General features: G+C 40.6%; 1 protein-coding gene across 1 annotated transcript in view; it reads left to right on the top strand.

Annotated features, from left to right (window-relative positions):
* Window positions 1–15,223, top strand: part of COL4A5 (collagen type IV alpha 5 chain) — a 78,955-nt gene that overhangs the window by 47,086 nt on the left and 16,646 nt on the right. The window contains exons 25-38 of the mRNA XM_064159439.1: window positions 263–431; window positions 1,075–1,167; window positions 1,262–1,366; window positions 1,955–2,052; window positions 2,321–2,471; window positions 3,097–3,210; window positions 7,255–7,422; window positions 8,296–8,385; window positions 9,062–9,211; window positions 10,475–10,573; window positions 11,421–11,510; window positions 12,221–12,360; window positions 13,277–13,403; window positions 14,586–14,666. Of these exons, the coding sequence (XP_064015509.1) occupies window positions 263–431; window positions 1,075–1,167; window positions 1,262–1,366; window positions 1,955–2,052; window positions 2,321–2,471; window positions 3,097–3,210; window positions 7,255–7,422; window positions 8,296–8,385; window positions 9,062–9,211; window positions 10,475–10,573; window positions 11,421–11,510; window positions 12,221–12,360; window positions 13,277–13,403; window positions 14,586–14,666 (1,675 nt within the window). The remainder of the gene's footprint in view (window positions 1–262; window positions 432–1,074; window positions 1,168–1,261; window positions 1,367–1,954; window positions 2,053–2,320; window positions 2,472–3,096; window positions 3,211–7,254; window positions 7,423–8,295; window positions 8,386–9,061; window positions 9,212–10,474; window positions 10,574–11,420; window positions 11,511–12,220; window positions 12,361–13,276; window positions 13,404–14,585; window positions 14,667–15,223) is intronic.

The raw sequence follows: 15,223 nt of genomic DNA, 5'->3' as shown, positions 1-15,223 counted from the left end.
CTCTATCTAAAATTAAGATGAGACTCATTTTATAGAGTGTCCCTTCTGCCAGTGTCTACATTTCACCTAGGTAGTGTTAAGTAATTGCATTTAGTTCTTAACTCTACCATGATAGTAAGATGTAGACAGCTAGTAGCCTCGAGAGCTGAAACAATGGAAGCTGCTGAAATGTTTCAAAACAAAAGCAATGAATTCCTTTGCTTTATTCCTTGGCTAAGAATGCGTGTTTCTCTTTCTCATCTTGCTGCTCTTTCTTTTCCAGGGCAGTGTTGCATTCAAAGGAGAAATGGGTATTCCAGGTGATCCAGGAATACCAGGTCTTCCTGGAGAGAAAGGACTGCCTGGACCTCCTGGGTTTGGTCCACAAGGTTTACCGGGTGAAAAGGGCATCCAAGGAGTATCAGGTCGTCCAGGGCCTCCTGGAGTTCCTGGTGAGCTGATCTGTGTGTGCTAGTGAGCAAATGCTGTAAAATCAAGTTTTGTCCTTCCACCCAAGATAGTTCTCAGGACACAGTGCTGCTTTGATGCTTTTCCCAAAGGCATTGTAAGACCTAATCTTTATGATCTCCTTTACTGAAGGACGTCACAGGATCGTCAAGTGAGGAGGGTTTGTGCTGTAACTGTGGGCATGTGACTCATCCTTCTGCTCTGGAGAAGCTTTGCTTCTGCATTGGCTGTAGTGGAAATGGGTGTAACTGCCACCTGGCTTGTGCTTGACAATGCTGCCACGGCAGCAGCTTTTGAAAACAAGGGTTTCCTTGGAGCAAGTTTGCATTTGTTATTTGTCAACTGTACAAATCCTGATCAAGTTGTGCTTGTGTCAGCTGTGCAAAACGTTATTCATGCCCTAGGAGGAAATTAGAAAAAGTATTTCAAGAAAAAGATCTGTACATGAAACAATGATTCTAAGCCTGTATGTGCTTTGTGGGACTCAGGGGAGGATAACATATTGCATAAAGTCTTGCCAGTGTTTTTTGTAAGGCTGGGACATGGCTAGCATCTTTCTTCTGCTCAAATAAAACCAGACAAGAAACTCCTACTGAGTGATACCTATTTCTTCTCTTTTGGCTTGAGGTCCAAAAGGTGAACCTGGACAGACTATTACAGAACCAGGAGTTCCTGGCCCCCCTGGTCCTCCAGGAAGAAATGGTGACCCAGGTCTTCCAGGTGAAGCAGCAATTAAATATATAGAAAATTCTAAGAGCTTTTTATTCTTGCATATTTATTCTTGGTAATTGTGTTGATTTTCTTCTCTTAACAGGAGATCCTGGTCAGCCAGGTCAGCGTGGCTTACCAGGCATCCCAGGTGCAAAGGGAGAGCCAGGTATCCCTGGCATTGGACTGCCAGGTCCCCCAGGCCCAAAAGGTATGTTTACAGCTGTGGTACTGTATTGTACTGGCTGACGTTGAGGATTGTCTCTTTCCTTTTTCCTAGTGAGTTGATTTTTTGTCTCTAGAATCCTTTTAATAATGTTTATCTTGAGTTTACACATCTTTGTAATAGTTTCAAAACTATCATGACGGAAAAACTGCTGAGCTCGTATTCCTCTGTCTGCTGTATTGCTCCTTCGTGATAGCTTATTTTTCAGTCAACCAAGGACAAGAAAGTCAATGGGTAAAAGTTTGGGAAATGATGACTATATAAGCTTGAGCCAATAAATGATCTCCAAAATGCCTCAAGATGTTAATGTTTCTGACGTGAACTGGTTGTAATTTTCCTTAGAGCATACAGCATGAGGAGTGCCCTCCTATGAGAAGAGTCCCAGAAATGTTCTGTGGCAGAAGCTCTATACTCAAAATTCTCAGCCAAACAGATAACCCTCAAGGATGCTTGAGCTAGCACAAGCTCTTTTCAGTGATAACTTTTCACTGGCCCTAAGTGTTTCTGAAGGAATTGTTCTCATGCTGTGTGGTGTTCTCTCCTCTGCTGCCCTAATCTCCATGTTGTGTGTAGGTTTCCCAGGGACTCCAGGCCCTCCTGGAGCTCCAGGAACTCCAGGTCGCCCTGGTCTAGATGGACCACCAGGACCACCTGGTTTCCCAGGACAGAAGGTTTGTGTTTACTTGTGTAATATTGAACTTTACTTTCTTTAGATGTTTTTCTGTATCAGTGGGCAGTCGGTGGGCAGGGTTTTACCTGCTGTTAGCGTTTGATGGCAGGCAATTCACCTTCTTTATGTGAGATTTGAGCAAGGGGAGGAAAAAAGAAATTGAATTTCAAAGATGGTGGTATTTTTGTTTTGCTACTTTAACATTTTTGGGAGAGCCTAAACTTAAAAAAAACCCCAAACTTTAAAACAAATGTGTTAATTTGCTACAGGGGGATCGTGGATTTGGAGTTCCAGGACCACCTGGACCCCCAGGACCACCAGGCATAAAAGGAATTCAGGGACCTAAAGGTGATCCTGGTTTCCCAGGAAACCCTGGCCTCCCAGGACGGGCAGGTTTTGATGGAACTCCAGGGCCCAAAGGTATGGATAACTCTCCTCTTTTCTGTCCTGAATTCAGCTTTGTAAAGCTGTAGGTGTGCTGGTAGTCATGCAGCAGCTAAATACAAGCAGTGCTGCCTTGAGTGCAATTACTTTAGCATCCATTTTCTTCAAGTGAGACACACCTAAATGGCAGCTTGTGTTCTCAAAAGATCAAGCAAGGGAGTAAATACTCCTCTGTGGGTTCAGTATCTGACAGTCTGGATTCTAAAGACAAATCATGTTAATGCAAGGGTAAAACTTCTTCAGTAGAATAGTTGTCATTTAGCTGCATTGGGCTTGAGCATGCACAGGGATACAATTCCTATTGTTAGTTGTTGTGTGCATCAAACTGCAGAGCATGCATGGTTTGCTGGAGAGCATCTGCTGAGTTTGATGTGGGTTATGATGCAGTGACATCTCTCTTGTGTAGCCTAGAAATGTAAACTGCATGCATTCCACATGGAGTGTGGGCAAATCTCTGGCTTTTCTGAAGTGTGTTTTTTCCTGTTTGGGATCCGTATTTGCATGCAAGGATGAAATTTCAAGTACAACTTGCAGGCACTCTGCTTCTGAAAGCATCTCTGTATTGAGTTCTCTATTTAACTAAACAAAAGTGTTGTTTTAGGTGACCCTGGACCAAGTGGACCACCAGGACTCCCAGGCCCACCAGGTATCCCTGGCATTGGTGGTCAAGGTCCACCTGGATCTCCAGGACCTCCAGGTCCTGTTGGCCCTCCAGGTAAAGTTCACATGTTATTTCTGGCATGCACCAACCAGATACATCAGACACTAAAGGTTCCACTGAACAGACAGGCAAAGAAAGAGAGACTTCATGTGTGTTAGGTTGTCTGTTCTGTCAGTCAGGAGGATAAAACTTGATGCATCATGATTTTTGCTGACATCAGAAGTGGAATTATTGCTCCACCATTTGCACAGCTTAGGTCTCAAAGATGTGAAACCTCATTGTGGAGAAGACTTGGACCCTCAGCAGAAGTTCTGGAAAGTTATGTGACAAACTGCCAAGGGCTTAATTGTTACACTCTTCAGGGCAAGACAGAAGGAATCAGTGTCATGTGAAGGTTTTGGGGATAAAAAGGAAGAAAGCTGCCTGTGCTGTGCTGTCACTACATTGTTTTCAAATAGCGTGGTAGCTCTTAAATTCCGAAGTGTTTTTTTCTGGTTTACCAAAGTGGATTCCAAATTCACTGGGTGGAGGTATTTTAAAATAACATTTTTACATTGTTACCTAGAAAATTAAGTGCTAGTTTGGAAAAAAGGCAGACAAACTCAATCCCTTATGTAATGCAGTTTGTCCTCTCCGTTGGTGGTGAATGCAAAATCAAGGGAATAATTGTGGCTCTCCCTGATATGTGACCAGGCACTACGGTTTTTAATGGAAGGTGAAGCACAATTTAACGCAGTTGATGTGGAAGGGAGGAAAGCACAAGTGAACCAAATGAGCTGGTTCATTATTTTGTAGAGGAAAAATATTCTCTAAGTAGTGAAGTGGTACTGTTTTAACAAAAAACTGTCGGTGAAAGAGGGTAGCATACATTGCCTGTCATAAGCACAGCTGGCAAAGTTTTAAAACTCTTACAGAAACCTCGGAGTTCTGAGGTTCCTGATTTCTTTGCACACATTTTCCTGCAAACCCAACATTTTTTGTGAGTCCTATGAAATTTGGAGTAGATTGACTAAGTAGAATCTAAGAATAGTGATAAGTAGGATTAGTATCCAAAGGGAGTTTGATTGTCTTTTGTTTGAAATAAATGACTGACTGATGAAGATATGAACCTGTTCCGTCTGTGTGCGTGAAGGGTACATGCGCATGCACGCATATCATTCTAGTCACAGTTTGTTTAAGGAAATTCCTTTTCCCCTTCATTGTCATTCAGTGAATGGGCTTGCTGTGCACCAGCTCCTGATGTTGCAAACGTGTGGCAGTCACCACAGGGATAACATTCTCTGTGGACTTGAGCATGCCTGCTGCTGAAACACTTCAAAACCCATCTGGTTTGTGCCTGGACTGTTTACATTGCACGTGTGTGAGCCATACTTGGTGAATGTTTGTGTGCCATCACTGGAGTTGGCAGTGTTCACAATGCATGCTGAAAAATTAATGACTGACTGCAAAAGCACAAGTCACAGACTAGTTGATCATATTCGGATCTTTATGAGCAGTGAGGTGAGGTTCCAAGTGCTTGACTTGATAGCAGGAAAGCGCTTGAGTAAATAGGCCCATGGCGTTTGAGTTCTACTCACATGCAAAAAGCCAAGTGTGTTTTTATCACAAGTTTCCCAGTGGGGAAAGTAATGTGTGATAGCTGCACTATCAAGCCTTGGATATATCAGTGGTAAGAGCAGGGGTCTGGGCAATGTGCACAGCCATTCCCTGAGCCAGCACGTAGTTTCCCTGCCTGGTTCACTCTGTTCACTATATCGTCCTGAACTTATGGTTGCACTTGAGGCTTAACTGCAAGAAAAGGTGACACAGGATGTATTTGGAGTGAGTGTTAGTATTGGTTTGCATGTTTCATCCAGTGCATGTTCTTTTCTGATGTTAAGATTTGATTTCACATGATCACTGGTTTATTCTGCAAGATACTATTTTGACAAATGCACTGTTATTACTAGTGGTGGATTTGAAATGCTTGGTTTTGCTCTTTGTGTGTGTGCTGACTAATCATTGTGGCTACTAACAGCATGGTGACTCTGAAATCTAGTGCATAATTGAAGGTCCCACTTGAGAAGTCCTTGTTATTTCCCATGTCACTGCTATTTCTCGTGTTTGTGTGGAATGCCTTACATTCCCATCTCCCATCTCTTGTTTGTTTTACTAAGCTGTTTTGATTCTGTTCCTTTATGCAACATTAGGGTAAAGCTTCTGGGGCACTGTTTTTCAGGTAACTTGAAAAATACTTCAAAGAATTTCTCTGTTCAGAATTTTTCTCTGCACCACTGCAGTAACTCCACTTATTAATATGTAATACATTACTTTAGAATTTATTGTATTTTCTGTACTATTCAAATTAGGATATAGTTACATTCTTGAGAGCCAGAAATTGAGTTAAAATTAATTTCTGCTTGGAAAAGTTTATTTACCATTCTAGTCAAGGAGTTTGCCCTGTTACTGGGGCTTGAGGCTTTTTGTTTGTTTTTTAGTTATTTTCTTCTTGCTGATGGAAGACCCATAAACAGAACATCCTTGGTCCCCGTCTATCCTCTAGACCTCTTTTTCATTCTGAGAAGCAAGGAGTTCCAGGGATGTGACAGCATAGCTTAACAGGGATAAGCTCCTGGCAAAGGAGAGCATGTTTGTGATTAAATAAATGGGATCTATGACCTAAGCTGATCAGAAAACTTGGTCTTTTTAGTGTGCAAAGAACACATCATGACATCCCTGCTAAACTTGTTCCTGCAGTAGAGAGTGGGGTGTCACCACAACAGTTACAGAATAATACTGTCTTATAGTTAAATCTGAGGGTTTGGCATGGTGTTCTCATAATCTCTCTGCTAGAGCATGTAATATTCAATGTGTTCTTTCTATGGGTGTAAATTTGCATAGTAGAACTAAAATAATGGGGTGAGGAGGGAAGAGATTGTTTTTTGTGTTCTAAAGAAGTGGTATCTTTGGAAAATCCACGTTTAATGGGATTTACCAGAATGGGATGCAGATGACCAGGAAGTAGATTGGTAAGGTGTCCTCAGGTGTTCGTAAGATATCTAAGCCAGCAGTGACATCTTTGTGTAAGAAACAGTTCAGAAAAAAGCTTGTTCCCCTGCTGCAAAAAGAACACTAGACAAGGAGGGAGGGCAAAAACTCTTATATTTTTAAAATGTGCCATTGATATTTGAAAATTTCTCCCTGAGTTTTTGTTTCTCCATACAGTGGTGGCTACACGTTGAAAAATACCTCCAGACTTCCTTGCAATCTGGTTTCTGCAGTAGTGTTGTACTTGTTATACGTGGATCTGGTTTTGATAACTTTAGGGTAGATTTTTTCTCTTTGTTCTAATCTCTTTGTGCTTTTATTTTGTTTCCTAACTTAACGACTATTACAACTCCTTACTGCTACCTGTCTCAACTTCCTGATGAGCTCTAACTCGTTGGCTTTTGAACCTCAGGTTCCCCAGGTACTGTGGTTTCTTTACCAAAGCCTTTTCTTAACTTCAGATTTAAGAATAATCTTTTTTATGAGCTATTTCCAGAGTGAGTATCTTAGATTGCACTGGAGGAAACAAGCTGTCTGCTTGCCTCAGTGGTGCCTTGAGTTCAGAATCTTTAGCATTAAATTACCTTAAGCATATCTCTACAACTCATGTTTTTCCTTCAGGGAAATTGAATCCAATGCAGAATTCTGCTATCCTTCAAAAATATTCAGCTGATGTTACCTAGGAATGTAGTAAAATGGAATAATTAATGGAAACTTACTTCATCAGTACTTAGTGATTAAATACGAACCAGTCTCTCTTGGCATTTTGTTAACCAGACTTGAAGTGTTGTTGGGGGATTGTTTTCTCTTTGAGATTTTTTAAATTCCTTCTATTTGCTTCAATTTACTAACATTTTAGTAATGCTTCTCTTCAGGAGAACGTGGCCTTTTAACACATGGAAGCCTTAAATTATAAATGTTATTAGAAGAATTGCAGGGTGGTCGTCAGTGCTGGGAGTGGACTGTAAATGAAGCTGAGCTATTCTTAACAGTACTGCACCCAGAGACATGTAAATCTTGGCCTTGCCTGAATCATTGCTAAGAAATCGTGTCTTCAACAACATTGTCTAGGGTTGCAGGGCGTTCCAGGGGAGAAAGGAGATCCAGGTCCTCCAGGCTTTGATGTTCCTGGTCCTCCAGGTGACCGAGGAGACCCAGGATATCCAGGACCTCCTGGCCTCCCAGGCCCTCAGGGTTCACCTGGCCCACCTGGCCGGGATGGAATACCTGGATTCCCAGGTAAGTTCACAAAGACCAAACTAGTTATCGGTGGATGCTTTTTACGATTGGGCATGCCAGCTTAATGAGCTTTGATATTTGCCGTATCCACTTCAGGGTTAGCTGTATGCAACTTTATACTTAAAATAAGAATTATAACATCAGTTGAATTAAATCCTTGTCATCTCTCCACTCTTCCCCGTGACTTAATTCAAATGTTTTCTGCCTTATTCTGTTTCATGACTATCAAATGTCACTGATCATCATTGTTATGACACTTTCCTAATTTATTTTGTGATTCTCTTTTCTAGCCACTGCTACAATTTGGAAATAGAATTTGTTTAAAGCAAACAGTTCCAAAAGCCATCGACTGGATCCAACACATAGTCTTAAATATTAGTTGCTTTATTCTGTGTGTTAGACTGGTCTGTCAGATAATCTGTTTCACCCTCTGGAACAGACATCTCAAAAGTCAATTTTGAGAGTCTCTGTCTTCAGATAAGAAGTGGCAATACAAAAGATTCAAAAAGTAGTGTGTACCTAATGAATTGTGGGGTTTTTTGGCTTTCAGTAGATTCAAATTTGCTTTCAAGCAAGTTGTTTCAAACCAGGGAACTAAACTTATTGGAGTTACAGATGTACTTTCTACCATAAAAAAGTGCACTGCAAATATTCTTCCCAGAACTTAACTGTGGAAAAATTGCTACAATTATAAAGTGTTACTGTATCTGATTTAGATCAGTGCAAGAACTGAGTGCTTGTAGTTCCCTTAAAACAAGAGTTATATCCACGTGGTGGTTAATAAGTACCATAGAGATGGAGTTAAATAAAAGACACATACTGATGGGTTTTGAAGTTTTCTTCAGAATGAACTTGATGATTCATTGCATTTAGGTGCCAAAGGTGAGATGGGTGTCATGGGAGCTCCTGGTCCTCCGGGGCCCCCAGGAACTCCTGGAAGAAGTGGCCTGCCTGGCTTGAAAGGTAATGTTTGCTTTTTAAGCCCCTGCTATTTTCAGTGCCTATGTGGAAAGAGGCTGTATGATACTGACATCTGGATATTCATCACTGGAATCTGCTTATGTTACCTTCCTTTCACAGTGCTGATGCTCAAAATTGCTTTACAGTTTTAAGACATAGCATTCAGTCACTCTTTTTTAAACTGATGTCATGAAATGTTAGCTGTTTTAAAAGCATTACCTTTGGATTGATGGCATCAAGGTAGGGCAACACTTCTGAAGGACATTGTAGTCTGCTTTAATCAGCAAAAATAGGAAAATCAGTAACTTTGGCTTGTGGAGTCATCAAGAAGAATCATCTCTGTACATATCATAGAGAAACTGTTCTCACTACGTTTTCCCAAGCCCCTTGTTGGAGATGAATTTTCAAAGAGCCTGGTGGAAAAAAAAGCCCCTTCATCTCCCCAGAAAAAGGAGGCTGTAAAACTAAAGTTGCTGTAGCTGTTGCAACTCTGCTAGTGGCACAGTGGTGAGATGCTAGGAGCTCAACTTTGTTCCACTGTTTAAGATGTTGTGGAGAACCTTGTATGAACTGACTGATCATTTAGTGAACTAAATAAAATCAATAAATTCTGGACTCTCTGTGGAAGAGAAAAGCCTACCTTGTGGATTTTTCCTTTCATTTTCTGTCCATACTGTAGGTAACAGTGGAATACCTGGTCCACCAGGACCTCCTGGACCAGTAGGGCAAAAAGGCATCAAAGGTGAAGCAGGCCTGCCAGGCCCACCTGGGAAAGTTGATCCAAAACAGCTAGGAGCAAAAGGAGAAAAAGGCGAACCAGGTGTTCCAGGTACAGAACTTTGCATGTGGGTCTGGGGAGGTGGTTTGTCCTCTTGAAATAATAGTGACCTGTAAGTGAATCCACTACAGATCATTCATTCTTACTGAAAAAAATTCAATTCAGAATACAGAGGTGGCTCAAGGTTCTCTTATTTTAGTATTTTTTTTCAAGTGGTTCTATGACCAAGTTACTCTCTGTGTGTAATGTCCTTGCTCATTAGCTGCTATTATGACTTGGCACAGGGACATGCTGGGACAGCACTAAGGTGCTTTCAGCACCTTCATTTCCTAGGTATTATTCATAGGAGCATGATGAGAGATGGTTATCACTGCTGCAGTGCTGGCTGTGTCTCTGCTGTCTTGAAGGCCCTTGGGTCTTTCGTTTGTAGAGCTGTACAGGTCATCTGCTCATGCATCACCTCCAGATTTTCTCTTTGGGTATCTCTGTAAGCTTACCCTCATGTGAACTAGAATTCATCTCTGAGTGTGTTTGTACTTGGGAAGCTGGCAGCCTGGAAGGTTTTCAGTTCACTCAAGTCTGCTTTTTTTCTTGCTTAATGGCTTGCTCCTCTCCTAACAAGGGTTCTGATACTTCCTTTGAACTCTGGTTTAATCTTGAGAAGAGAAATTAGTCTACCCTGGAGAGAACCAGAATGCCTTTCACTAATATTGGCCCAACCATTACCATGCAAATTAGTCTATTGTATTAATTTCTGTGAAGCCTAGGTAGGCTCCCAAGACACTTGCCACCTTTTTTGATTTATTTCTGTTTTTTCCCCTCCCCTTAATTAAGAGGTGTGGAGGGCAGATTTAACTACCTGCAGGGCAACACACAGTTATTGTATTGGATAATAACCACAAGTATTTGTAAGCATTTGTTAGAATACTTGCATTACTTTATATAATAAATCAGTTTCCAAATGCTTCTAGTGTAGCAATCTAGTTAAGCCTGTATATCATTAATTGAGATGAACAGAAGGAGGTTAACATGGAGTCTGGTCACCCAAAAAGGTAGTCCTTTCTGAACAAACTATATTTACATTAGGTATAAAATAACTTATTCCTCTACCTGCTTATACTGGTCCCATTCTGCAGTGACTTTATAAAAGCTGTATTTTGTGTTCTGTGATGCCTCTCTTTGCTAAATTAGGGGGAATTATATTTACTAAAGAAAATATGTATTTATATTTTTATTCCCCTGTAGCTACATCTGCTCTCCTAAAGCAAAAGAAAACATGCAATAGTACTAATAGTAATAATCTTTTTCTTTGAGGTATTCCTGGTTTGTCAGGACAAAAAGGTTACCAAGGTCTCCCAGGTGATCCAGGCCCACCAGGACTTAGTGGCCCACCAGGTGTGCCCGGACTACCAGGTAAGTAAAGAAAGCCTCAGATGTTCAGTTTCCATCTGTACCAATTTGCATGTGCTTTCATCATCCAGGACTGGGATGTTAATCCAGGTGTGTCTAAGCAAAGTTCAGCCTTTTACACTTAAAGTTGCAGCACAGTTTCAGGACATTTAAAATCATTATCCAAACTACATACTTTGAGCTCCTTCCTTCTGCAATTTTAAGATGTTCCCACTAAAGATTAGGATAGCTTTTATGATGGCTGGAAAAGTGCTTGCTGCTTGAGCAAGCAACATGACTGTGGGGTCTGCCAACAGGACTTGTCTGTATCATATGTTTATTTCTTACATTGTTAGTCACTGGACTCATACTTTGCAAATGGCCAAGTTTCAGATCTCTGCTTGAAAGAATTGCAAGGATCAGGAGCACTAATTCTGTTTTGCACCTCTTCTTCCTACCAATATAACACTAAAATCTTGAGTCTTTGCTCACTGTGTCTAATGTAGGTTTTGCTCTAAGTGTCTTGTGCTTGGGGAATTTTTTAAAACCATCCATCCCCAGGACTCATGAGAGACAATCACCACCAGTACTAAATTGTTTCAGATGGTTACTAACTCGTGGACTAAAATTTGGCCCTTCTCAATGAAGAAGCTGCCCTTTCATGTCTTGGCTCAGAACAAACAGAAGATGTTTAATCTAATATCTTATTACAAACGAGTGTGAAAAAGCATGTAGGAGCAGAGCGAGGCCTAAAGCAACGCCAAATCCGTTGCATTTGTAATTAGGTGACAAGTGCTTTCATATGAGAATGCACAAATATCAGAAACATCTAATCACTGGCACGAGCTAATTAAACTCACAACTTTTCTAGGCATCAAGGGAGACATGGGGCTTCCTGGGCAGCCAGGACCAACAGGACCTCCAGGGTTAAAAGGTGCCATGGGAGAGATGGGCCTTCCAGGTTAGTTTCTGTGCTTGTGTTGTACTTCACTTTGGCCAGTGTTTTCTGTTCACACAGTACAAAGGTGGATCTGCTTGTGTGCAGTATCTAATAATCTGTTTAAATGGCATTGCAGGCCTATGTAACAGGCCTGTGAAATACTACATAAGAAACTGGAAATAGCCACTAAACCAGAAAATGTAAATAGCAAATGTATTGTAAATACCTGGTGTTTTATAAGTGCTTCTGGATGTAGAGGTAGAATGATCTACATTTTGTAAGTTCTATCTTTTTTGATTTCTCAAAATTGTGCTCTCTGAAAACTCTGAAAAGATGATTCTGTAAACCCATCTATCAGAAGACAGCTGTCAGACACAAGCAGAAGGGGAAGAAGAAAGTGAATTCTGTTGTTCAGAAAGATTGCCGAAACAAAAACTCCTGCTTCTGAGGATGCTAGTGTTAAATTGTGCCTAGATACTACAAGGAGCTTTTGGGATTTGTGGAATTCAAGAATAAAAAAAAAAGAAAGCTTAGGAATGTTACACAAAAAAAAAGTGAGATTTTTAGCTAACTGCTTAAGTTTGTGTTTCAGAATAAAAACACCTAGGTATTCAAAACCTACTAGTCAATTAGCCATTTCTAGTTCAGGTGCTACAATTTGAGTGATTTCTCTAAGCCACTGCATAAGTTTGCTTTATATTTATAAAACTTGCATTTTCTTTTTTTGACAGGTCCCCAAGGGATTAAAGGCAGCCAAGGAACAGCAGGACGTCCAGGGCAGCCTGGGCCTGCAGGATTTCCTGGACTGAAAGGGGAGAAAGGTGACCCTGGTGCCTCAAGCATCGGTATTCCTGGTCTCCCTGGACCAAAGGTACATTGACAAAAGTATTCAGTGGAACATTCCAGAAGAAAATGAGGTTCTGTGTTGATTTTATTTTTTTAACTTTATAGATACATATTTATATTTACAGTTATACATAATATATATAAATGTGTTAATAACAATTAGGATTGTCTATGGTTTGTTCTTTCCAGGTGAGAGCAAATATTTCTAATTTTAAAAACAAAAAAAATGGAATATACTTTAATCTGGTTAAAGTGAAGATTATTTACTAGACTTTCAAGCAGGGTTTAGGTACTGGCCTAGTCTGTGCTTTGACACCTGCATTTTAGTACTTGGGAGGGACTTATGCAATTAATGTAATTGTTTGCATGTCTAATTATGTTGTTAATTCTAAAAAAAAGGACAATATTCATCTAAGAATAAATTACCAAGGAGCTGAAATATCATGATTACAGCTAACACCTATCTCATCCTTTCTGTCACTCACAAAAAAGTGGCAAGGAAACCAACAGAACATCTAGCAGCCTTTACTGATACTTTATAATTAAGGTTGAACAGCAATTAATACAGCAGAAATGTTGCACAAATAAAGCTCACAGTATCATAGCTCTACAGGTTTGGGATATATTTCTCCTCTGTGCTATCATGGACTACAAAATCTGTCCTATCTGAAAGAGAAAACTTTTTTTCTTTAATGTAGGCCAGCTCCAAGTAGAAGCTGTGGTACTATATACAGAATTGTAGGGGAGAACTGTTGAAAAATCTTTACAATCACCATTTCCAATTAATTTGATGTGTGAGGTGGTTAACATGAACTGGATATAAGGAGAGGTGTACACAATACAGTGATGACCATTATGTAAGAGTAAGATAGGGATGCATACAAGAAAGGCTCAGCCATCCTACAAAGACTGAGTGCCTATTTCTACTTAATGTTTTCTAGGGTGATCTTGGTTTGCCTGGATACCCAGGTAGTCCAGGCAGTAAAGGTGTAGCTGGAAGTCCTGGTTTGCCTGGATTTCCAGGCAGTCCAGGTGCAAAAGGAGAACCAGGCCTTCCTGGATTCCCAGGTAATTCTAAACAGGATCTTTTATTTTTTCCTCTTGCTGATATTTGTCTTTACATCTAAACGCGCTGGGTAATTGATGGAGGACTGCAGCTTCTCCCAGTTTTTGGCAGTTCTCTGCTTCTAAACTTTGTGCTGTTGGAGTTGTCACTGCAAGAGTGTCTGAATGGATCACTTAAGACTGCCCTCTAAAATTATTCATCTGTTCCGGGGGGATGTAGCAGTTGTGTTAGCTACTGCTCTCCACTCCCCACAGCAGTCAGACTCTCACCTCCTCTGACTCAGGCAATGCCTGCGTTTGACTTTGTGTTTCTCCTTCATGAATCAATAAAAAATGTCACCAGGAGATCCGGGCTTTTGTAATAGCACTTGTTGTCTGAAAATATGTTCTAAGAAGACACCTTTCTGAAACATAATGAAATTAGGTTTTGCATTCTACTCCAAAAAATATGAGTAGTTATGCATCAGTTCTTTCATTCTCAGTTCAAAGAAGGAAGGGTTTTACCTAGGCTGCCTTTGCAGCAATAAATGCTGTCAGGCGAGCATGCTTGAGCTGCGTTAATGTAGGAAGTTAAGGAATTTTTAACAGCGTAGTCATGGCAGCAGGGAGCTTAGAACAAAACCTGGCCATGAACCTGACAGGTTTTAACCTCTGCTTCATGTCATGCCTGAAGGACTGTGAAATGGTGTATTGAGACACTACCTTGATCAGACTCAGGTGCTGTTCACAACAGGCACACTGCAACAGAATTCCCACTCAGTTCATACTATAGGGGTGAGAATCCACTGTAAATTCTAACTAAGGCCATTTTTAGTAAGATTCTTTTTTTCAGGAAAGAAAAAGAGGGTTAGGAAAAGACTATCCACACCCCATAGTGCTTTTGATTTGTCAGGCATCTATCTCTAAAATTTCTTAGCAGACTGCCTGACTTATTGTGTTCTTGGCCCTAGGCACTCAACAGTTAGAAGAGTCCTGAGAGTAGCAGTAAGGACAGCTGTGTGAGTTAGTTTCATTTCCATACATTTTTTGCTTTACAGTTCATCTCCTTGATCAGCTGTAAATCTGCAAGATGAACATCAATATAGCACCTCAGTAAAATGAACTCATTTGTTACTCAGGGTGTCTCAGATTATAGCATTTCTAGATCTGCAGAAAAGCCATTTTCTCAATGCCTGTACTTTATAGGAACACCAGGAATTCCAGGACCGAAAGGTATCGAGGGGCCTCCAGGTAATCCCGGTCTGCCTGGACCACCTGGACCAGTAGGTGAGCATGAACAGTGAAGGTCAGCTGCTTATATTTTCCACAGAACACATGGAGCCACTTGCTTTCTTCTTATATTTTTAACATCATGAAAATGCACCTGTGTGTATATAGATGCTCAAACACTGTTGCACACTCAGTTCAATGACTAAGCAGAGAAGGAAGAAGTTTTAACTTGATGACTTGTGTCTGCTGTCATAATCATATCGTTAGCTATTGAAACAAGAAGTTACCTGTTTCAGTGTTTACCAACTTTATTTATGGTAAGTACTCCAGTGGCCTGACCTGTTTTTATAGGAGCAAAATTCTAACTTATCCTAAAGGGAAGCACTATATTATTTTTAGCAAGCATTAATAGCTTAGATGCTCACAGACCTGAAAGCCTTTTCTCAATGGTCAGGGTAGGAGGGAGAGAGAGAAAGTAAAAGGTTTTAATTTTAAGATTACACCCTTGAGAATGTATTGCATTGTCACACCTTCAGATTCATATGATAGGGAGGCTGATTTTGTTGTTTGTTTTTCTTTTATTGCAGGTTAGGCATTACTGTGCTAATGTATTC

The sequence above is a fragment of the Pogoniulus pusillus genome, chromosome 19 (assembly GCF_015220805.1).
Source record: "Pogoniulus pusillus isolate bPogPus1 chromosome 19, bPogPus1.pri, whole genome shotgun sequence".
Taxonomy (NCBI): domain Eukaryota; kingdom Metazoa; phylum Chordata; class Aves; order Piciformes; family Lybiidae; genus Pogoniulus; species Pogoniulus pusillus.
Note: the sequence above shows the minus strand (reverse complement) of the source record. Positions and strands in the feature narration are given on the sequence as shown.